The sequence below is a fragment of the Arachis ipaensis genome, chromosome B10, assembly GCF_000816755.2.
Source record: "Arachis ipaensis cultivar K30076 chromosome B10, Araip1.1, whole genome shotgun sequence".
Taxonomy (NCBI): domain Eukaryota; kingdom Viridiplantae; phylum Streptophyta; class Magnoliopsida; order Fabales; family Fabaceae; genus Arachis; species Arachis ipaensis.
Genome location: NC_029794.2, coordinates 10,193,357 through 10,216,448, shown reverse-complemented (window position 1 = coordinate 10,216,448; position 23,092 = coordinate 10,193,357). Strand labels below are relative to the sequence as shown.

General features: G+C 35.8%; 3 protein-coding genes across 6 annotated transcripts in view; 2 read left to right on the top strand and 1 right to left on the bottom strand.

Annotated features, from left to right (window-relative positions):
- LOC107622365 (BRASSINOSTEROID INSENSITIVE 1-associated receptor kinase 1) lies at nucleotides 1,158-4,555 on the top strand. Of its 2 annotated transcripts, XM_016324234.2 has the most exons (7): nucleotides 1,159-1,723; nucleotides 2,421-2,553; nucleotides 2,638-2,709; nucleotides 2,797-2,940; nucleotides 3,571-3,642; nucleotides 3,759-3,830; nucleotides 3,915-4,555. In XM_016324234.2, exons 1-7 carry the CDS (start codon nucleotides 1,621-1,623, stop codon nucleotides 3,952-3,954), a joined length of 636 nt encoding a protein of 211 aa, XP_016179720.1. In that variant the 5' UTR covers nucleotides 1,159-1,620; the 3' UTR covers nucleotides 3,955-4,555. The 2 variants fall into 2 exon arrangements, with proteins under 2 accessions (XP_020970492.1, XP_016179720.1); XM_021114833.1 differs by lacking the exon at nucleotides 2,797-2,940 and having other exon boundaries at nucleotides 1,158-1,723.
- Nucleotides 14,427-20,355, top strand: LOC107622364 (BRASSINOSTEROID INSENSITIVE 1-associated receptor kinase 1). Its single transcript, XM_016324233.2, has 11 exons — nucleotides 14,427-14,928; nucleotides 15,628-15,760; nucleotides 15,845-15,916; nucleotides 16,004-16,147; nucleotides 16,778-16,849; nucleotides 16,966-17,037; nucleotides 17,122-17,201; nucleotides 18,168-18,296; nucleotides 18,395-18,736; nucleotides 19,045-19,439; nucleotides 19,679-20,355. The coding sequence occupies exons 1-11, from the start codon at nucleotides 14,826-14,828 to the stop codon at nucleotides 19,991-19,993; spliced, it is 1,857 nt and encodes a 618-aa protein (XP_016179719.1). The 5' UTR covers nucleotides 14,427-14,825; the 3' UTR covers nucleotides 19,994-20,355.
- Nucleotides 20,831-23,092, bottom strand: part of LOC107623857 (protein RAE1) — a 3,789-nt gene continuing 1,527 nt past the window's right edge. Inside the window, exons 5-11 of one of the 3 annotated variants that reach the window (XM_016326253.2) lie at nucleotides 22,848-22,989; nucleotides 22,574-22,654; nucleotides 22,214-22,342; nucleotides 21,718-21,795; nucleotides 21,545-21,616; nucleotides 21,232-21,312; nucleotides 20,831-21,150 (exon numbers count right to left, since the gene is read on the bottom strand). In XM_016326253.2, coding sequence (XP_016181739.1) covers nucleotides 21,100-21,150; nucleotides 21,232-21,312; nucleotides 21,545-21,616; nucleotides 21,718-21,795; nucleotides 22,214-22,342; nucleotides 22,574-22,654; nucleotides 22,848-22,989 — 634 coding nt within the window. In that variant the 3' untranslated portion in view covers nucleotides 20,831-21,099. The remainder of the gene's footprint in view (nucleotides 21,151-21,231; nucleotides 21,313-21,544; nucleotides 21,617-21,717; nucleotides 21,796-22,213; nucleotides 22,343-22,573; nucleotides 22,655-22,847; nucleotides 22,990-23,092) is intronic. The other 2 variants (XM_021114831.1, XM_021114832.1) reach the window with 2 other exon arrangements.

Below are 23,092 nucleotides of genomic sequence, written 5' to 3'. Positions count from 1 at the left end.
TAAAATTCAACCAAATATTTTATCAAACACTTGAAAGGTATAAAAGAAAAGCATATTAAAACTGCAACAATAATAAAATCTAACAACTACCCAAGGCAAGAAAATAACAATAACAAGCCAATTAAACAAAAAAAAAAAAAAAACATCAAACATAAATTGCATTAATGAAGTTAAATCAACACAGAGTGCATGAACATAAAGGCAACAAATAAAAGGAAATAACAAGTAAACTAGAAGAGCAAAGATGTAAGAACAATAAATTACAAAGAAAAGTAAATCAAAACAACAATTAAACCTAAATCTAAGGGAAATCTATCCTAATCTAACCTAATTCTAGAGAGAAGAGAGAGCTTCTCTCTCTAGAATGTGACCTAAAACATATTTCTAATCTAGTCCTAATTGCTCTCCCTTTGATCCATCTTGAATTCAGCCTCTAATAGCTTCATAAATGAGTTGGATTTGGGCATGGATGGCTCAGAAATCGCCCCCAGCGTATTGCCTTTAAGTTGGTCACGTGCCGCTTGTCATGCGTACGCATGGGTGACGCGTACGCGTCGCTTGGTAAAATTCCCTCTCACGCGTACGCGTAGAGGACGCGTGCGCGTGGCCATGAATCCTCCAAATGCTCATTTTTTTTATGAATTCTCCACTTTGCATGCTTTTTTCTTCATTTCTTCCATCCAATCTTTGCCTTATGAGCCTGAAATCACTAAACAAACATATCAATGCATCGAATGGAATTAAAGTGAATTAAATTTAGCTATTTTAAGACCTAAAAAACATGTTTTCACTCTTAAGCATAAATTAGAAAAAATTACAACATGCTATTTTAGTGAATAAATATGAGAAAAATTGATAAAATTCACCAAATAAGACATAAGATAAATTATCACTCGTATTAATCGTGTGTTATAAAATAAATAAAAAAAGAATATAATAAATATAAAATAAAAAAATATAAATAAAAAACTCTAATATTAATATTTATCAATATAATTATCTCACTATAATAATAGAAATAATTTATATATTTATTAATATTATATATATTACAACATAAAAAAAAATTATATGTTATGGTAGTGCTGCATATTGTCCACCTCTATTTATATATACACATGACTTTAAATTTTCAAACTTCATTCAAATTAAACATTCTTTGGTTAGAAACCGAGCCGCCCAGACCCCAGATATTAATGGGCCAACTCAGCTCTCATCCTTATCACAACAACAACTACTATTATTAGAAGGTCGAAAATTCCAACACAGGATGCAGCATTCATTGACTCTGTTCCTCTCCTTCACCCTTCTTCCGTCGACCCTGTTCCCTGCATTTTTCAGCTGAAACTCCCCACACCCATCTCAGATTTCACCTCCAGATTCCCAACTAAGACCTCAGACATAAAAAAGAACGCAACTTGCAACTACCCAGACTTCGATTCTGCCTCATCTTCCAAGTCCAAAGTGGTTCCTTTTTGTTTTCGGTTGGTCAACGAGGTCAAGATGCTGCTGAGCTTGAAGGGTATCATGTAGATCGAATAGGACATAGAGGGGTCTGTGAATTAGTGAATCAATTGGTTTTATGACTTGATTATTATGAAGGTGTAGGTGAAGATTAGTATGGGAAACGTGGAGATGGTGACTTCAACTTGCAAGGGTTCTTTTCTTGTTTGTGCAATTTTGCTGCTTGATTTGGTGCTTAAGGTCTCTGGCAATGCAGAAGGTGGGTGGTTCCCTTTTGTCCTTGCTTCTATTGTGTTTTAATTGTTCCCATAAATGTTTGTTCCCATTAAGCAGGTGCTTTAAATGATCAGGGTTGGGAAAATTTACCCCAATTATGTTACTTGTTCCTTTTGTTCTTTCTTTTTGATCTAATTGATTTCCTTTCGGCTTTGTTGTAGCTGGGTCATGTGTTAGAACTGGAGAACTTAATAATACACTTGGAGTAGCTTTTGTCAAGTTTCAACTTAATGCTTCCCTAGTTGTAATATATGAGTTGATAGAATTAAATGGCTTTATGGTTTTTCTTAGTTTGATGATACCCTTGTATCTGTGTCATTAGTTTGGGTTATTCACTTATTTGTTGATTATTGAGTAGGGAAGGTTCAATGTTTAGTACAGGATATCACCATAATTGGTGATTCTAATAGTATGGGAGGCTTCTTTATCTCAGAGTGGTTTGTGGAAATGCTTTTGTCCTTGGAGAAAAAGAAGTGGCTTTCCATTCGCTTTAAAGTTTAATCTTTTTTGTGAGTTAGTTAATTGTGAGATGGAGGCTACTAGGGTTGACTCATTAAAGTTGGGATTCATGTTTGTGATTCCTAAATCTGATAATATTTCGCATTGCACCATAAATGTGGCGACCATACAACATAATAATGAATATCTTTGCACCTGAATATTGCTTCTATCTAACACAGGCGATGCCCTAAATGCATTGAAGAGCAACCTACAAGATCCTAACAATGTTCTTCAAAGCTGGGATGCCACCCTTGTCAATCCATGCACATGGTTTCATGTTACATGCAATAGTGATAATAGTGTGACCCGTGTGTAAGTTGATATGTAACATTTAAAATTTCCTGTTTATTTATGATTGGTTGTCTGTATAGTGATTATTAATCCCTTTCTGGTCAGTGATCTTGGAAATGCAGATCTATCGGGTACATTGGTTCCAAACCTTGGTAATCTACCAAATTTACAGTACCTGTAAGTTGCTATCCATATACTCTTTATGATCAGATTATTTCATTATCAAAATCTTTGAGTTTATATTCGGGGGGGTTTCAATTACAGGGAGCTTTTTAATAATAATATAACTGGAAAAATCCCAGACGAGCTTGGAAATTTGAAAAACTTGGTGAGCTTGGATCTTTACTTGAATGTGCTAACTGGTCCAATACCAGCTACATTGGGCAAGCTTAGTTATCTACGCGTCCTGTATGAAATACTTTCCTTATTCTCATATTTATATGCAAAATATATTTGACTTGATTTCAATTTCGTTTCTCCCTTTAGCTTTTCAGCATCCAATTTATTGTTTGATTTCCCATGCAATATAGTGGTAGAGTACATTGTCTGCGACATGCTATTTCATTTTCAATAAAAGCTGTGGTATAAATGAGCATATACCTATAGGAAAAGTATCTTTCATATTTTTATTGTTGCTAGTACTTCTATTTGACTCAATAATGATTGTGTGTTGAATTGCATGAAATATATGGTAATTAATGATAGTGCTCCGTGGTTGTAAAAATGAATAAATGAAGCACTTATTAAATATGGTCAAAGGTCCACTCTCATGCTTAATCATATAGTTATATTTGTTAAGTAACTTCGGTGAACTGATATGCATCCATGCGCTCTATCTTTTACTCTCTCTTTTTTTTTATGTTTCAATATAAGTTTATATTAGTGATAGGCTTATTCTATTTTTAACTCTTGCTTGCATGAAACTTGCACAACTTACTATTTGGTAATCATTGTTGCACCTTTTTGCTGATAATGTTTTTTTATTAAAGTATAAAATCTTATTACCTGCAAATTAATTCTTCCTGCCCTCTGAAATAGGCGTCTCAACAATAACGCCTTGTCAGGAGGCATTCCCATGTCTTTGACCAGGATCAATACACTGCAAGTTCTGTGAGTGTGACTCCTATATTTTCATTTCCCACTGAGTTAATATAGACATGTATTCTTATTTATAATCATTTACTATATTTTTGAGAGTGCAACACCATGATTGTTGTGGAATGCAGTGATCTCTCAAACAACCAGCTAAAAGGGACTGTGCCAGTCAATGGTTCATTTTCAATGTTTACTCCGATCAGGTTGGTGCTAATAGTTTTATTTATATCTGTGACTATTATTAAGAGGTGACCTCACTGTTGATAGTTGGTGGATTCCAATTACAGTTTTCAAAATAATCCTGGCTTGATACAACCAAAGATGTAGATAACCAGGTTGGTGCAGTAGTATTTAGTACATAATTAGTAAGATTGGAATCTCAGCATGGGGTTTGGGAAAGGGATAGTTTTGTCCATGCTTGGGATAAATGATGAAAGCTCCATGAACTGTGGCTCTTGACCAACCATCATGTCCATGCCACCATATGGTTCCTTCCTCTGTGGTCAAATGGATAACTTGTTTGAACACTGCACCTGGTTGAATTGGACACTGTGTTATGTAAGCAGCTCCATCTGATCATGGATTCCTCCCTTGTCTAGCCCCATGCCTTTGAAAAATAATGCAAATATTCTTTCAGTAATTAATGCATATACTCTCTGTTGTATAGAGTAGAAGCTAAGGCACATACCAATGTATTGTTATATTATGGTTTGCTTGGTTATAAACATTGACAATAAGAGTGTCTCCTGTGTGGGCCTTCAAGGTTGGACCTGGAAACTCATCATTTACTGTCAAAATATTCTTGGTGCTGCATAGTCTAGTGTAACTTGAAGATTTTATCTGCAGAAATTAAAGGCATAATTCATCTAAGTGTTATGTAACATGCACACTGATGAAATAAAGTAGACTTACCACAAAGTTGTGATGACGAACTTCAGCATTTGCAACATGATCAATGAGATAACAACCGTATAGGAGTAGGACTGCAAAAATTATCAAGGAATATGCATTACTAGTCTTCATCACCATCATTGGTTAGGAACTTAGGATCCGATCGAAAATGCGTGTGGAATGAAAGGTGTCTCGTGCAAACAGAAGAAAACAAAACCGGGTAAAGTATATTTTTTGTCTATAAAGTTTGACAAAAGTTTTAAAAATACCTATAAATTTTATTTTATTTCAATTTTGTCTCAGAAGTTTTTTATTTGCATCAAATATACTCTTAACGGTTAATTTTTCAAAAAATTTAAAACCAATTCGACAAGAAGTTAACTTTTATGCATTATTGTTAGATTGGTCTTAAATTTTTTGAAAATTTAGCCATCGAGGGTATATTTGATGCAAATAAAAAACTTATGGGACAAAATTGAGACAAAATAAAATTTAGAGGTATTTTTAAAATTTTTTGCCAAACTTCAGGGACAAAAAGTATACTTTATTACGGAAATATGTGATAACAAACATAAAATTAATATATTTAATTTAATATCTATAATTTTATGAGTATAATATTAAAAATGACATATTTATTATTTATTTTTTTTATATCATGCTCATTAATATTAAAGAATAAATCTCTGTTAATGATAAAAGATAAAAAAAGTGACTCCGTTAGGGTTAATTGGAGCGGTTCTTCACAATTTTTCAACTGTGCAGTACTCAGACTATACAATTGAATATGGAGGCAGGGATGAGAATTGGCAGAGAAGAAAATTCCGTTAGTGATGGAGAAAACGACAATGAGGTACTAGTCGAGGAAGAGGACATCAGGAAAGGGAAGGAAGCATGCGCTAAAAGCCTCATAGGCCGTGTTTTTGTGGACAAAAAGTTTTCTTTGGGCACTATGGAGAACGCTTTTAGAATCATATGGGGGTAGACCAGAAGGATTCAGAGTCTCGGATAGAGGAGGTAACAAATTTCAATTTTTCTTTGACAGTGACAAGGATCTGATGCGGATTGAAAAAGATTCCCCATGGCTCTTTAAAGATTATGTTCTTCATGTGAGGAGATGGAACGACTCTGATCGGAGGAGAGTGAGATGCAAGGCTTCTCGGTATGGGCTCAATTCTGAGGTTTGCTAGAATGCTATAAAACTGTAGAAGTTGGAAGGAAACTGACTGAGAAAATTAGTACGGTTATAGAGATTGGCTTCTATGAAATGAAGGGTGGAGAATCCAGAATAATCAAAGCAAGGGTGGAAATGGATGCATCTAAAAAACTCAAAGATCACCTTTGTATGATTGGCCCTGATCAACAGGTTGGTGAAATTGGTGTGCGGTATGAAAAGATTGGGAGATTTTGTACCTATTGCGCACGGATAGGGCATGAGCCAAAAGGGTGTGAATTACTCGTTACGGATTCAGCAATGAACTCAGTGAGGCAAGACAAAATTGGGGATTGGATAAAAGCTGACCAGATGGGTAGGAGGATCGAAGTTGAATGCAATGGTTATAATGCGTCTAGTTCTAATCTGAATGACCAAGGGGACAAACCGAAGAAAAAACCTATGCCTAGCTAGTTACTTAATAGCCTCTCAGGTCTCTCTATGAAAGAAACGGTGGGTGAAAAAATGGTCCCAAAAGTTACTAGTTCTCATTCAAAGAGCAACTCTTTGATAGAGAAATCGGGAGTGAATTTGGTAGACATAACTTCAGCAAGTACCAAGGAAACACAAGAGCGAGCGCAACCCCTTATGGCTGTAGAAGAGGTTCAAAATGTTGATCAAACTAACACACCAAAAAAGGAGCAAATCAAGATCAAGCAGATGGTACGAAGAAAAACAGAGAGTCCTCACATCAAATGTGGGGTGAAGAGAAGATTCAGTGAGAAAGAAAATATAGCACCGCACAAAAGGATTTGCTTGGAAGAGGTCTAAAACACTCGTGAGGAGGTGGAGGGCACCGGCCGTCAAACGGTGCCCCAAGAGCCATGAGAGTTCTAACGTGGAATTGTCGGGGTTTGGGGAGACCCCTGACATTCTATAATTTTAAAGGAATTTGTCGATCCCACTCCTCCAAGGTTGGTTTCATCTGAGAAACAAAAAATCAGCCTCGTCGTGTGGAGAACAAGTTAAGGGCATGTGGTTTTGGTGATTGGTCTCTGTGCAATCCTAATGGCACAGCAGGTGGCCTAGCATTGACATGGAAAGAGGGCACTGATGTGGTAGTAACGAACTTGGGTGATTTCTTTATTGCTACAAAAATCAAGGATGTTACTAGGCAGGAGGAATAGGGACTAATTGGTGTTCACTTTAGCAGCATAGAACAGATCCGGCTTCAGCAATTTGAACAGATCAAACCTGTCCTGCAACAATTTCAAGGCAAAACCATCATTCTTGGTGACTTTAATGCTATAAAGAATACCCAAGAAAAGGAAGGTGGATGTTTGACTTCGGAACCTTCTATGACAGCATTCAATTCCTTTATAGATGACAATAGTTTACTGGATCTGGGAATGATTGGAAGACCGTTCACCTAGTGAAATAGAAGGAGAGGACAGGAGCTTATTCAAGAGAGGCTTGACAGGATCTTGGCAACATTGGAGTGGTGTGAGTCTTATCCTACAGCTACAGTTCTCAGACTACAAGAGGACGGCTCAAATCATGCCCCTTTACTACTGGATTCTAATCCTCCTATGGAGAAAACAAAACGCAGGTTTAAGTTCCAGGAGAGATGGTGTTGGAATGCTGAGGTAAGGGGAATAGTTGAGGAGTCGTGGAAAGCGGAAGTTGTGGGTTCTCCTATGTTTATTTTTGCCCAAAAACTAAAGAAATGCAGACATTCACTCATGCGATGGCAGCAAACTTCTCAGTCAAATTCCCTGCAACAAATCCGGGAACTCAAGGACCGATTGGAAGAACTGAGATCCTCTGGAGTTCAAGGGGGTGAGTAGGTTCTGGAGATTGAAAAGCAGCTCGAGGTGGCCTACCTAAATGAGGAAAGCTACTGGAAAGACAAGTCAAGAATAAAGTGGCTAAAAATTGGGGACCGCAACACCAAGTTCTTCCACCAATTTGCTCGAGTCAAATACCGCAGTAATAAAATCTGGAGTTTGGTTGGTGAAAATGGGGTAGTGGCAAACACAAACGAGGGTATTGCAAAAGTAGCTAAGGATTACTTCAAAAGTATCTTCTCAGCCTCTGCTATTCAGGATCCGAGCCAGGACTTTGAAGAGTTTGAACCGAAGGTAACCCCAAGTATGAATCAGAAACTTTTATGGCCTATTTCTATGGAGGAGGTTAAAAGAGCAGCATTTAGTGTCCATCCACAAAGCACCCCGGGGGATGACAGATTTACATCTAAGTTTTTTCATACATTTTGGAGCATTGTGAGTGGAGATGTTTTCTCGGCTGTGAAGAGTTTTTTTACAAGAGGCAGATTACTCAGGAGTTTCAACCATACCCAGATCTGCCTTATTCCTAAGGTTCTCGGTGCCAAAGACATGTCCCAGGTGAGACCCATTAGCCTCTTTACAGTAGTCTACAAGATTATCTCAAAAATCCTTGTCCATAGACTGCAACACTTTATGAATCTCTTAGTTAGTCCGAACTAGAGTGCCTTCCTGAAAGGTAGACTGATTTCGAACAATGTTTTTATTGCGCATGAAGTTATGCACTACCTAAAAACGAAGAGATTCGGGAATGTAGCTGAGATAGCCATTAAACTAGATATGAGAAAAGCGTACGATCGCATAGAGGGGCCTTTTCTTCGGTTTATGATGGAACGACTAGGGTTTGATGCAAGATGGATTGGGTGGATTAAAGAGGTTGTTACGACTATTTCTTACTCTGTTGTTGTGGAAGATCAATCATTTGGCTATTTCAGGCCAAGTAGAGGTATCCGGCAAGGTGACCCTCTCTTCCCGTATCTTTTTCTCTTCTGTGCAGAAGGCCTCTCCTTCCTGTTACACAAAGCAGAGCAAAACAGGAGCTTACAAGGGATCCAAATCACTAGAAGATGCCCGACTGTTAACCACCTCCTCTTTGCAGACGACTCTATCCTCTTTTGTAAAGCGTCTCCTAACTGTTGTGATAGTATTCTGGATCTACCGGGTGATTATGAAAGGTTTAGTGGACAAACAGTCAACCTAAATAAGTCGGCTATTTTCTTCAGTAAAAACACCCCCCAAAATACCAGAAGCCAACTGGCTGAGAACCTAAATATCCGACATATTGGGGTCCAAGATAAGTATTTGGGTGTGCCTTCTACAATCCAGAGATCAAAAAAGGCAACATTTGGGGCTATTAAAGACAGAGTTCGAAAAAGAGTTGAAGGTTGGAAACGTAAACTACTCTCAGCTGGAGGGAGACATGTCCTAATTAAGGCGGTGGGAGAAGCTGTCCCTATCTACACCCTGTCATGCTTCAAACTGCCTGACTCTTTAATTCAGGAAATTTACGGTATTTTAGCTCACTTTTGGTGGGGTCAGAAGGGAGAGGAACGGAGGATTACCTGGGTCAGCTGGGATATGATGACTAGGCCGAAAATGGAAGGAAGCCTGGGATTTAAGAACTTAAAGGCACAAAACCTGGCACTTCTAGGCAAACAATGCTGGGGAATAGCAACACAGCCTAATTCGATATTGGCTAGAATCCTAAAAGGCAAGTACTTTCGCTATACAGATATCATAAGAGCAGAGGTAGGGAACATATCGTCTTGGGGCTGGAGAAGCATTCTGGAAGGGCAAAAAGTCACTGAGAAAGGCTTAATCTGGCAAATAGGTCCTGCTTCTGAGGTGAACATTTTCTCTAATCCATGGGTTCCGACTCAGTAACAATTTACCCCTACCATCAGGTTAAACTCCTTTGCCACGAATCAACTCGTCTCACGGGTCAGTCACCTGATGCATGAAAACAACGAATGGAATCAACAACTCATTGCCTCAATTTTTTCACCAGCCATCACCCAGCAAATTTTAACACTAAAAATTGGGAAACAGAGGGATAAACTTACCTAGTTGTTCCACAAATAAGGTAAATATGAAGTCTCTTCTTGTTATAGAGTAGCTTTTACCTTCAACCACGAACCACCTGAGCTTCATCCACACCTCTAGCAAAGACAAGGGATTTGGCGTGATCTCTGAAAAACTAAAGCTCCACCAAAAATCCTCCTTTTCCTCTGGCGTGCTCAGCATGAAAGGCTTCCGACTATGGAGCTGCTTCATCGAAGGATCCCCTCGAGACTGGCTACCTATCCGCGGTGTCATGCACCCACAGAAATCATCATACATTGCCTATTCTCTTGTGAGAAAGCTAAAGAAGTGTGGAATATGAGCCCTTACTGTGGTATTACTGCTGGCGAAGAGGAAAATCTGTTCTTCAAGTGTTGGGAGGCGAAGAAGAAACACTTAATTTTTAACCCAACTGAAGAGCAGAACCTAGTATCATTGGGGATTTACTGCTGGTGTATATGGCGGTCTCACAACGACCACGTCTTTGGGCAAGGTGCCAAGACTCCCCAAGAAGTGGATGGCCTCGCGAGAAGGATGATTAACTGGGTTTCAGTAACTGCCAATGAACCCCAAATCTGAGTGGGTTATTCTTCTATCTTCTCTCTCTTTATTGTAACTATTAAGTTAATGCTCTATGTGTCTGAGCCTTAGAGAGTCTACTCTCTTTCTTTTTTTTGTCTCTACTAGTCACATGGACAGTTGTATTCTTTTTTGCTGAAAGGAATAAAGTATCTAATTTTTTTTTAAAAAAAATCTCTGTTAACTGTTTATTAACAAACTATAAGTTTCCGAAAATCTCCCTTGACTCCTGATGGACATCCTTGACCATGGATTTTATATAGAACCTTTTAGTAGTATTTTTATTTTTAGGATCTTACTGATAAATGTTCGATGCTTATTAAAGTGCTTTGTATTAAAAAAATATATTTAATAGCTTTTTTGAAAGTAAAAGAGTAACAAAAAAGATAATTACGTAGCAATTGTGTAATCATAGCCTATGGTTGATTTAACATATCTTTAAGCAAATTAGCACATATATATAGGTCATCACATATTATGTATGTATATATATATATACCAAAATAATTAAAATTTTTACCAATACAAAAGTCAGGCATGCAAGACTATATATATTCTTTTAATTTGGTTCTTATTTTGATTATTTTGGTGACTTGGTTCTTATTTTGATTATAAACGTAAATTATTTTTTTTTGGTAATAAACGTAAATTAATTTTAATTATGCTTACGCAACACACTGTGGTATGAATATGATTATTTGTTTTTGGTATAATAAACTACATTTTCATTTAAAAAGCCCAACTTATGGTGGTATATTAGACTAGTACAAAATGGGCTGAAACGATAGTATACATTGGCGAACGGCCCAATCTAATAAAGCATGCAAGATTTTATATCTGTAGACTGAAATTGAAGCATGACCCAAAATACTGGGTTCAAAAATTTCTTGATCAGTATTAATGTATTATATTAATTAGGTAAATTCTACTCAATCTTCTTTATAAATAATAAGTTATTTCTTATAACATGTCTAATTATCATTAGATAAAATATGTTGATTTATCATAGTTTATATAACTTTTAATTTAATTTAAATTATGATAACCTAATTAATTAATCAAGATAACTTTTTTTTTGTAACTTATAAGAATCATTAGAGAATTCTATTTTATAATTATGATGAAAAGTAATTGCTAAAATTTGTTATTCTTTGTTATTATGAACAGTGTAAAGTCACTTAAAGTTTAATTTCAATTATCATAACTCAGGTTAAATTAAGAATTAATATTAATTATAATAAATTAATGGGTTAAATATGATTTTGGTCCTTAAGATATAAGTCACAACTTTTTTTTGTTTTCAATATTTTTTGTATATAAAATCGTCTATAAAGTTTAACTTGGTTTTAAAATTATCCTTATTTTAAAGACCAAAATCATACAGAGGTAGCGGCAGAAGTAGAGTTAAAGATGGATCGTGGACAACTTCTTCTTCTTCTTTTCTTCTTCCCTTTTCTTTTTCCCTTTCTCCTTTGCAGAAGCAAAAATACTCTTTTTTTATAATTTTTTATTATGAGTAATTTGGTCTAAAATTTTAAGATTTAAGTAAAAATGACGATTTTGTATGGAAAAAAACGTTTGAGACGAAAAAAATTTTCAACTTATACTTAAGGGACCAAAATCGTACTTAACCCTAAACTAACTCATTTTATCCAATAATAAATAAATATATCACAAGAAATAATTTATCTTTTGTTTAAATTCATGTAAATTATTATTAGGAGTAAGTATTGTTTTGCTCCCTAACGTTTAGGTCAGAATCAAAATCGTCCCTCACGTAATTTTTTATTTGGAATTGTCTCAAACGTTTTATTTCATATTAAAATCGTCCTTTTAACTTTTCATGGACAAAAATACCCTCCACCACCACCAGTACCCTTACCACCACCACCACCTCCCTTACTCCTACCAATACTAATAATCAGATTCAAGAACACCAACAAGAACACATTATTCAAATTCAACAGTAAAATCAGCACATAACAACAATGAAATCAGAAGATAACAAATCAAAATCAGAATTAGAAGCAAAAAGTACAGAAGCAGAAGCAAACACAGAAATAGAAGAAGCAGAAGCAAAAAGCAAAAAGCAGAGGCCGAAGCAAGAAGTAGCAAAAAGCAAAGGCCGAAGCAAGAAGCAAAAGCAGAAGCAGAAAGCAGAAGTCGAAGCAAGAAGAAGCAGAAAACAGAGGCCGAAGCAAGAAATAGAAGCCGAAGCAAGAAGTAGAAGCAAAAGCAGAAACGGGGAGGTGCAGCGGCGAGGTCGGTAGCAGCGGCAGCTAGCTCTCTCCCTAGCTTGCGTCTCCTCTCTCCCTCGTGAGCTCTGATTCCCGACAGTGACGACGACGACGGCTCCAAGTTTCGCCGATGCCGTTCCCCCTCCCCCTTTCCCCTTCTCTCTCTTCCTTTTCCCTTTTCTCTTTTCCTCCCCCTCCTCGCGTCCTTTCTCCTTTTCTTTTTTTCCCTCTCGTGTTTTTTTCTTTTTTTAAAAAAAAATTTATAATTTTTTTATTAAAAATAATTATTTTAATACGAAATAAAACGTTTGAGACGATTCTAAATAAAAAATTACATGAAGAACAGTTTTAATTCTAATTCTAAATGTTATGGGTTAAAATAATACTTATCTCTTATTATTACGAACAGAGAGTAATTGGAGTGGTTGGGGTGAGTGTTGTAGTTATAGACATAGTATATTAACCCTAATGAGTGTTGCAAATGTCATTGGCATGACTTGGTCACTTTAATAAACCGTTAAAACATCACCGAGTTGTACTACAACATTATGCTCTTATCTAACTAATGGTTTACTTGCATTAATTTTGAAGTGCAATTTGGTGCCACATCTTCCGATATTATATATATTACCCCAAATAATCATGTGGCGACACATTGTTCCTGTTTTCTATAGTCAAATATTTGACTAAGGCCATCCCTATTTTCTTTTAAATTCATTTGGATGATGTAGTGTCTAAAAAAATTGTACATTTTTCTATTAATTTCAATTTTGACCTGATTACATGCATGTATGTTCTAAGTATTTTTATATTAGTATTTACTATTTAGTAATTGTAACTTTTTGAATTGTAAAGACCTAATAAAAATATTGAAATAGTTTAAAGCGACTACCAAATACGTTAGACTATCAATAATAATAATAATGATAATAATAATAAGTTGGCAATTCGGGATCCATTATAAATTCATATATAATAATGCTTTAAGGGAAATTTGCTTTTAAATAATCTGTTAACAAAACTATTCAAATATGAGAAATTTTGCTAGTCACGTGACAACTTGGACACTTAATATTATTTACTTTTCTGATGGAACTTAGGAACACTCATAAATTAATGTAAGCACCTTCATTTTTATTAGTATAAAAATCATGAGTTAAGGTTTTCATCAGGGGGGAATTGTCAAAGAAATTAAGTCACGATGATAATTATATTCATTATGAATTATATGCATATTAATTATAACTATCCTATAAAATCTGTAATTATTAATTAACTAAAACGCCATATGACCATATCTATCATCATCACAATCCGTATCCTAAAGCATGACTTTTCCCCTAAAAATTTCATTGTCTTGGGTTAATAATTAACGAGGATTTTGATATTAGAACTATCAATGGGAGTTTATTTGTTAAGACAAAAACACTGATACCTCAGCAATACATGATAGTATCTTTCTTTGGTTACTATATCCTAAATTGAGAAAATAACTTCTCTTATATAAATAATAAACAATTGATACACTTCTTTCACGTATAACTACAAGACATCTACCAAATTATAACTGAGTCACTAACAAATTAAAAGAACCCTCACAAGTCACAACAATATAAAAGAGAACACTTTATTGTTCTATACTCAATAAATTTATTCAAAGTGCAGTTATTAAATAAAATATAAAAATATTAAATTTTATTTTTTTATTTTTTATAATTTTTTTTTATTTTTTACGACATCCGACAAGTTAAAAGCTAATCCGTTGCGAATCTTAAATCCGTTTAAAGAAGAGTATTAATTTTTGAAATTGTGAAGCTTGAAACTTTGAATTAAACAAAAACAAGTTTTGTTGATTGTTGAGATATGAAGGGGTGTGGTGGGGACAGTCACAGGCGTGCAAGCGTGCGTCTTTGACCCAACTTGCTTTACTTGTTACTGTTCCAATAACCCCTCACTCTTCTTTTTCTCTCTCTCAATTAAATTCTAATCACACTCCATAATTCATTTAAATAATAATAGTAATAATAAAAGTGAATAACATTAACAACTACTATTATTAGAAGGTCGAAAATTCTAACACAGGATGCAGCATTCATTGACTCTGTTCCTCTCCTTCACCCTTCTTCCGTCGACCCTGTTCCCTGCATTTTTCAGCTGAAACTCCCCACACCCATCTCAGATTTCACCTCCAGATTCCCAACTAAGACCTCAGACATAAAAAAGAACGCAACTTGCAACTACCCAGACTTCGATTCTGCCTCATCTTCCAAGTCCAAAGTGGTTCCTTTTTGTTTTCGGTTGGTCAACGAGGTCAAGATGCTGCTGAGCTTGAAGGGTATCATGTAGATCGAATAGGACATAGAGGGGTCTGTGAATTAGTGAATCAATTGGTTTTATGACTTGATTATTATGAAGGTGTAGGTGAAGATTAGTATGGGAAACGTGGAGATGGTGACTTCAACTTGCAAGGGTTCTTTTCTTGTTTGTGCAATTTTGGTGCTTGATTTGGTGCTTAAGGTCTCTGGCAATGCAGAAGGTGGGTGGTTCCCTTTTGTCCTTGCTCTCTATTGTGTTTTAATTGTTCCCATAAATGTTTGTTCCCATTAAGCAGGTGCCTTAAATGATCAGGATGGGGAAATTTTACCCCAATTAAGCTACTTGTTCCTTTTGTTCTTTCTTTTTGATCTACTTGATTCCCTTTCGGCTTTATTGTAGCTGGGTCATGTGTTAGAACTGGAGAACTTAATAATACACTTGGAGTAGCTTTTGTTAAGTTTCTACTTAATGCTTCCCCAGTTGTAATATATGAGTTGATAGAATTGAATGGCTTTATGGTTTTTCTTAGTTTGATGATACCCTTGTATCTGTGTCATTAGTTTGGGTTATTCACTTATTTGTTGATTGTTGAGTAGGGAATGTTCAATCTTTAGTACAGGATATCACTATAATTGGTGATTCTAATAGTATGGGAGGCTTCTTTATCTCAGAGTGGCTTGTGGAAATGCTTTTGTCCTTGGAGAAAAAGAAGTGGCTTTCCGTTTGCTTTAAAGTTTAATCTTTTTTTGTGAGTTAGTTAATTGTGAGATGGAGGTTACTAGGGTTGACTCATTGAAGTTGGGATTCATGTTTGTGATTCCTGAATCTGACAATATTTCGCATTGCACCATAAATGTGGAGACCATACAACATAATAATGAATATCTTTGCACCTGAATATTGCTTCTATCTAACACAGGTGATGCCCTAAATGCATTGAAGAGCAACTTACAAGATCCTAACAATGTTCTTCAAAGCTGGGATGCCACCCTTGTCAATCCATGCACATGGTTTCATGTTACATGCAATAGTGATAATAGTGTGACCCGTGTGTAAGTTGATATGTAACATTTAAAATTTCCTGTTTATTTATGATTGGTTGTCTGTATAGTGATTATTAATCCCTTTCTGGTCAGTGATCTTGGAAATGCAGATCTATCGGGTACATTGGTTCCAAACCTTGGTAATCTACCAAATTTACAGTACCTGTAAGTTGCTATCCATATACTCTTTGTGATCAGATTATTTCATTATCAAAATCTTTTGAGTTTATATTCGGGGGGTTTCAATTACAGGGAGCTTTATAGTAATAATATAACTGGAAAAATCCCAGACGAGCTTGGAAATTTGACAAACTTGGTGAGCTTGGATCTTTACTTGAATGTGCTAACTGGTCCAATACCAGCTACATTGGGCAAGCTTAGTAATCTACGCTTCCTGTATGAAATACTTTCCTTATTCTCATATTTATATGCAAAATATATTTGACTTGATTTCAATTTGGTTTCTCCCTTTACCTTTTCAGCATCCAATTTATTGTTTGATTTCCCATGCAATATAGTTGTAGAGTACATTGTCTGCGACATGCTATTTCATTTCCAATAAAGGCTGTGGTATAAATGAGCATATACCTATAGGAAAAGTATCTTTCATATTTTTATTGTTGCTAGTACTTCTATTTGACTCAATAATGAGTGTGTGTTGAATTGCATGAAATATATGGTAATTAATGATAGTGCTCAGTGGTTGTAAAAATGAATAAATGAAGCACTAATTAAATATGGTCAAAGGTCCACACTCATGCTTAATCATATAGTTATATTTGTTAAGTAACTTCGGTGAACTGTGATGCATCCATGCTCTCTATCTTTTACTCTCTCTTTTTTTTCATGTTTCAATATAAGTAGTATATTAGTGATAGGCTTATTCTATTTTTAACTCTTTCCTGCATGAAACTTGCACAACTTACTATTTAGTAATCATTGTTGCACCTTTTTGCTGATAATGTTTTTTATTAAAGTATCAAATCTTATTACCTGCAAATTAATTCTTCCTGCCCTCTGAAACAGGCGTCTCAACAATAACACCTTGTCAGGAGGCATTCCCATGTCTTTGACCGGGATCACTTCACTGCAAGTTCTGTGAGTGTGACTCCTATATTTTCATTTCCCACTGAGTTAATATAGACATGTATTTTTATTTATAATCGTTTACTATATTTTTGAGAGCGCAACACCATGATTGTTGTGGAATGCAGTGATCTCTCAAACAACCACCTAAAAGGAACTGTGCCAGTCAATGGTTCATTTTCATTGTTTACTCCGATCAGGTTGGTGCCAATAGTTTTATTTATATCTATGACTATTGTTAAGAGGTGACCTCACTGTTGATAGTTGGTGGATTCCAATTACAGTTATCAAAATAATCCTGACTTGATACAACCAAAGAATGCTCCTTCTGCACCATTATCTCCTCCATCAGCACCTTCTTCAGGTTTTTTGTTCTTCTATTGTTGATGATTTTGAATTGTTGAAGATAACTTGACCTAAATATGTTTGTTTGTAACGTAACTCTAGTTCCCATTGATGTCACAGTCTGTTGAGCTAGACGCTAGAACAAATTACAAGTTTATAACTATAACTACCTTAACTTGAAGCCAGACCCAATTTTGGTTTGGAAAATAATGAGACTGGGGGCTAGGGGCCACATCTCCTTCAGGCCAACTAGATCAATAACATGTTAATAGCAGCTCATCCAAAATGTTAAATGTCTGTTAAAAGTTATTCAAAAATGTAAATGTGTGAAGATGTACTCGTATACTCTTGAAGTAAATGAGTCCCCATTAGTTATATTATCAAAAAAAAAAAAAAGGGAAAAAGGATAACGAAGCTTCAAATCTTTTCTTAATAGTATTTTATGAAATAAAAGTAAAAGAAACTTTGTAACATGGTATGAAGTCGTTTGTTATATTTAATGCTAGTAGGAAAATTTAATTCAACAGTTGAATTGATAAAATTCTATGTTCATAATTTTAGTACTTTGTGAAACAACTTTTTCATGTTGTGCATACTTTACTTTTGTTTCCTTTAGAAGCTGTCTCCGGTCTTTACCTTGCATTCCAACATTATGTTCACCCTGTTACCCCTGAAGGACAAGAAGAAAAGTAACTTTTGATAAGTGGCAGGCTACTGTTTTTCCCCGTGTATATTTTTTAATTATCGAAAAGGATGAAATGATGAACACTAGTCTCTGAAGACATTAAGGATAGCTCCTTTAGGACAAGTGTATATGTCTCATGCTTAAATGTATTGCCTCCACAGGTTAATGTGCCTAATGGTTAAGTCGTATAAGTCAAAATATAATTATGTAGAACCTTGGGATTCTTATCCCATTAAATTAAATTCAATTTCTTTATATAGACTCATGACTTATTACTCAATCCGTTAATTCTTTTTGCAGGTAACAGTGCTACTGGAGCTATTGCTGGAGGAGTTGCTGCAGGTGCTGCTTTGTTGTTTGCAGCCCCTGCTATCGCACTTGCATATTGGCGAAGAAGGAAGCCTCAGGATCATTTCTTTGATGTCCCTGGTTAGTTGAATACACAAAAGATGGTATACATAATGATAAATGCTGTGCATTATAGTTGCCACTGATTTTCTGACATCTTATCTGTCTTTCAATGACAGCTGAGGAGGATCCTGAAGTTCACCTAGGCCAGCTTAAAAGGTTTTCGCTGCGTGAGCTGCAAGTTGCAACAGATAACTTTAGTAACAAACATATTCTTGGTAGAGGTGGATTTGGGAAGGTATATAAAGGGCGTTTAGCTGATGGTAGTCTTGTAGCAGTAAAAAGGCTGAAAGAGGAGCGCACACAGGGTGGGGAGCTGCAATTTCAAACAGAGGTGGAAATGATCAGCATGGCCGTGCATCGCAATTTGCTTCGGCTCCGTGGTTTTTGCATGACACCTACTGAACGGTTGCTTGTGTATCCTTTCATGGTTAACGGAAGTGTGGCATCATGTTTACGAGGTAATTATTGAATCAACAATGCAAACTGCTTTTATTCATAAATTACTTTTCTTCCTATGTCATTATATATAACTTCTCTTGTATGCTGTTTATGGTAGAAATGTTATAGTCAAATCATGGATTTCTTTTTTATTTAGTATTGAAGAAATGACATTTATGTATTTTTAGATGTTATCTATTCTAGAACATAACACGCGTAGATATACAGAAAATTTTATACAGTTCAAATGCAAATCAATTCTTACGGCTGGTATTCAAACTGTTTTATGTTAGATACTTGTTGATTGATATTGCTTGTCTTATTGTAGAACGTAATGAATCTCAACCGCCACTTGACTGGCCAATACGCAAGCGTATTGCATTGGGAGCTGCTAGGGGGCTTGCTTATTTGCACGACCATTGTGACCCTAAGATTATTCATCGTGATGTCAAAGCTGCAAATATATTATTGGATGAAGAATTTGAAGCAGTTGTTGGAGATTTTGGCTTAGCGAAACTTATGGATTACAAAGATACTCATGTTACCACTGCTGTACGTGGTACAATTGGGCATATAGCACCAGAGTACCTCTCAACTGGGAAGTCGTCAGAGAAGACTGATGTTTTTGGATACGGTGTGATGCTTCTTGAACTAATAACCGGGCAGAGGGCTTTCGATCTGGCTCGACTTGCCAATGATGATGATGTCATGTTGCTTGATTGGGTAAGTATTCAGATTTTTCAAAACATGTCATCCCAAGGAGTTGAACAATTTTGCTAACTGTATTATCTATGATCTCTTGACATGATTACTGATGCCGAATATTTTATTTTGTTGCTTTCTATCCATGATTCTGTAACCTCAAGTTCCTGGCTGCAGTGTTCTGAATTGCATAGGCCATGTGTAATGTTAGCATGAATGAGTAACCATTTTTGGCAACTGGCATTGTTTTGTGGGTGCAGGTTAAAGGGCTTCTTAAAGACAAGAAGTTGGAAACACTGGTTGACGCGGATCTGCAGGGCAATTATATCGATGAGGAGGTAGAGCAGTTAATCCAAGTAGCGTTGCTATGCACACAAGGCTCCCCTATGGAAAGACCGAAGATGTCCGAGGTGGTTAGAATGCTAGAAGGCGACGGTTTGGCCGAAAAATGGGAGCAGTGGCAGAAAGAGGAGATGTTCCGTCAAGATTTCAACCACATCCATCACCCCAATGCAAATTGGATAGTAGACTCTACTTCTCACATCCAAGCAGATGAACTATCTGGTCCTAGATGATCCTTTTCAACATTCAAAAGGCAGCAGAAGGATACCAAAATCCTGCACTGACAATGCTTTTTCTGTTGGAAAATAGATACACTTCTGATTTGTGCATAATGATTTTCTTCACCCTCTTGGCCTCTCTTCTTTTTCTTTTTCATCCTTTTTGAAATTATGTTAATGTTAAGAATACATGCCCCATTGATCATATGTTGTGATTATTAAAAGAAAGAAGAAATTTGTTGTAATTTCAGTTGGGTTGTCATGTTGCAGGATAAAGTGTGGCCCAACAAGCAAACCACCACTTTTGTCAATGTATGTATGAGAAAATTAGTATAGATCTTTATGGAAATAAATACAATTCTGTTATCGTTCTCAGACATGAATATTTTGGTAGGTAGTCTTCTGTTGATGTGGATTCAGCCATTCCGACAATCATGAATGTTACATTATTGTGCGAACAAAATATTATGTATCACTTTTTGTGTACATTTTGTGTGCATTTTTATTTTTGGTATTAAACTAATTAATAAGAAATAAGAGAATAAAAAATTTATCTTTTATACCGTAAAAATATATATTTATCAAAGAATCATGCAAATATAATTTTTTTTTTAAATTAACTTAACTCGTCCATAAGATATAACCTACTTTGGCTACGAAGTTTTAATGTGGATCTTACTACATATTAATTGCTACTAGATAACAAGAACGAATCTCAACTTATATATGCACCCATAAGGTAACTTGAAATCCCTATCTGTATCACTATATGTCAGCCATGAAACAAACCCGCGTATAAAGTTCCAAATTAACTAACCAGAAGCACTGCCTTTGTAGTTTGTGACCCAGAGATTAAAAACGAAAACGAACAAGAATCACTGACCACAATAACCAAGAGTGAACAGGTAAGGAACTAGGAGCATTACACTATCTAATCCACAATTGTACTTGCATCTCACCTTGTCATAACTCAAAATTGCTCGACAATGTTTTTAAAGAAAAAAAAATTGTCATAAGGCAACAAATCTCGTTCAAGCGTTCGCAAATTTCTATTTATATACAGAGCCAACTAATATACTATACATAGAACAGAATCCCAGAAGAGGATCATCTCCATTTCATTATTTTCTTCCTGTAGTACCAATGCGTGGTTTGCCCTTAACCTCAGACTCCTGTGTATCACATGTGCATAAATGTCATTAAGAGATAATAAAGATATATTCTTTTAGATATGAGTCATCAAACCAAAATACCTGTGGCAAGTGGAGGAAGATGTACGTCTTTGCTGTAGCAGGATTACAATTTTCTGCCCCTTTACTCCAGTCATAGCAGACCTATAAGCAGGATACAAACAAATTAATGCTACATGTTTACAAACTCTTCCCATCTCGGCATCACCACAAGTAGTATTAGTCTTATTTTTAGTTGAAACCATGAGATACATATGCAAGTTTTGGTAAATCTGATGCACAAGTACCATAATTAACTTAAAGAAGTGCTTGAAATTAAATTGGTGCTAAAGTTTATTCATTAATGCTGCAAACTCGAGAATTGATGTGGGTATACCGAGTAGGCAAATATTGAACCATCATTATTGAAGGTACTGCAAGGAATAGGTTGGTTGCATCTTAACATGGCCTGGATAAGAAATCTTGAATTAGAAAAGCATGTATTTTACCAGAAATACTACTATGCATGTGCCAGTTAGAAATTCAACTAATGTCATCAAAGACAAATACCTTCAACCTCTGTTTACTATCCTTGTCCCAAAAATTGAAAGCACCATCTGATCCAGCAGTTGCAAATGTGTGGTGTATCTAAGGACAATGGGAAAGGAACGAGAGAACCGATAATAGGCAAGGGTCAACATAGTTCCCAATGATATAGGATGTCTACCATTGGTAGAACTGTGGTTAGAAAGTAGAAATTAAGGACAACTGTTGCATTAAAAAAAATGTGCACAGGGAGGCCCACAAATCATACATAAGTAAAGAATCAGCTATGCACTAGACAGAAGACAAAATAGAATTCGTGCATAGAATTCCAGAAAATTGCACAACTAAAGGATATAGAATAGTAAAGATTTAAAAGAAAAAATAGATAAAATAAGTCAATAGTAAATTGCCACAGGCTACGCATTTGTCAAATATTGCAACACACCAAACCTTTAGATCATCGGTAAAATATAAAGTAAATCAAGACTCAAATCAGCATAGTCGGGAACATATATCTCACCGGATGGAAATTTAAGGAGTTGACAGAGTATATTTCATTTCCCTCTCTGTGGCATTTGAAAGTGAAGTTTTTTCCCTGCTGACCATCATCCAAATGATGCACCCCAACTCTTCCTTCAATTGATCCAACCTGCAGTAAGTATATTCTCAGTTTCAACAGTTCAAATTAATCAACTTAGACTTATACAGATGGAGCCCAACCATGGAGGACAAATATGTTAGGCTAGCAGGTGAACTCAGTTTCATTAGACAACAGACAGAAATTGAAGTGTAGTTCCCCTTTCTTTGCTGGAAAGAATAGATATAAGCGTGACTTGTAAAAATAACCAAACATCTAAAAGAAGTGGAGCACGATACATACCAAGAAACCTTGTTGATCAGGGAATGCTGCAAGGCACCTTGTTTGATACTTTAAGGGTGAAACGATTCTCTTGAATTCAACCTGTTGCACATGAACAATAATGCCCAAGCTAAGCAATTTGAGAAACCAATGATGTGTAAGCAACAAAACAGCCTCATGAAATAAAGAGAAAATAGACCCAATATCACAAGTTAATTATATGACTGAAAGATAACACAAATCTAATGTAAAATATGATTAAGTTGTGATAAACTAGATTCAAGTGAAGTATTACCTGAGGATTTTGCAAGTTGTATACAATCAGATTTCTATCAGCTGTGCCAACAACCATCAGAGGATGCCTCACTGTCATTGCATAGCAGCGCTCCGGGAGTTGCTGGGTGTGCACTGGATTTGGTTGCCTTGTATCCCAGTACCTAAAAGTAGCCAGAAAATGTTACGCGGAGAGGAAAGAAGTACCAGATCACACAAAATATCAGTGAAGAGCTAGATATGAAACCATCCTCATATGTCTTATAG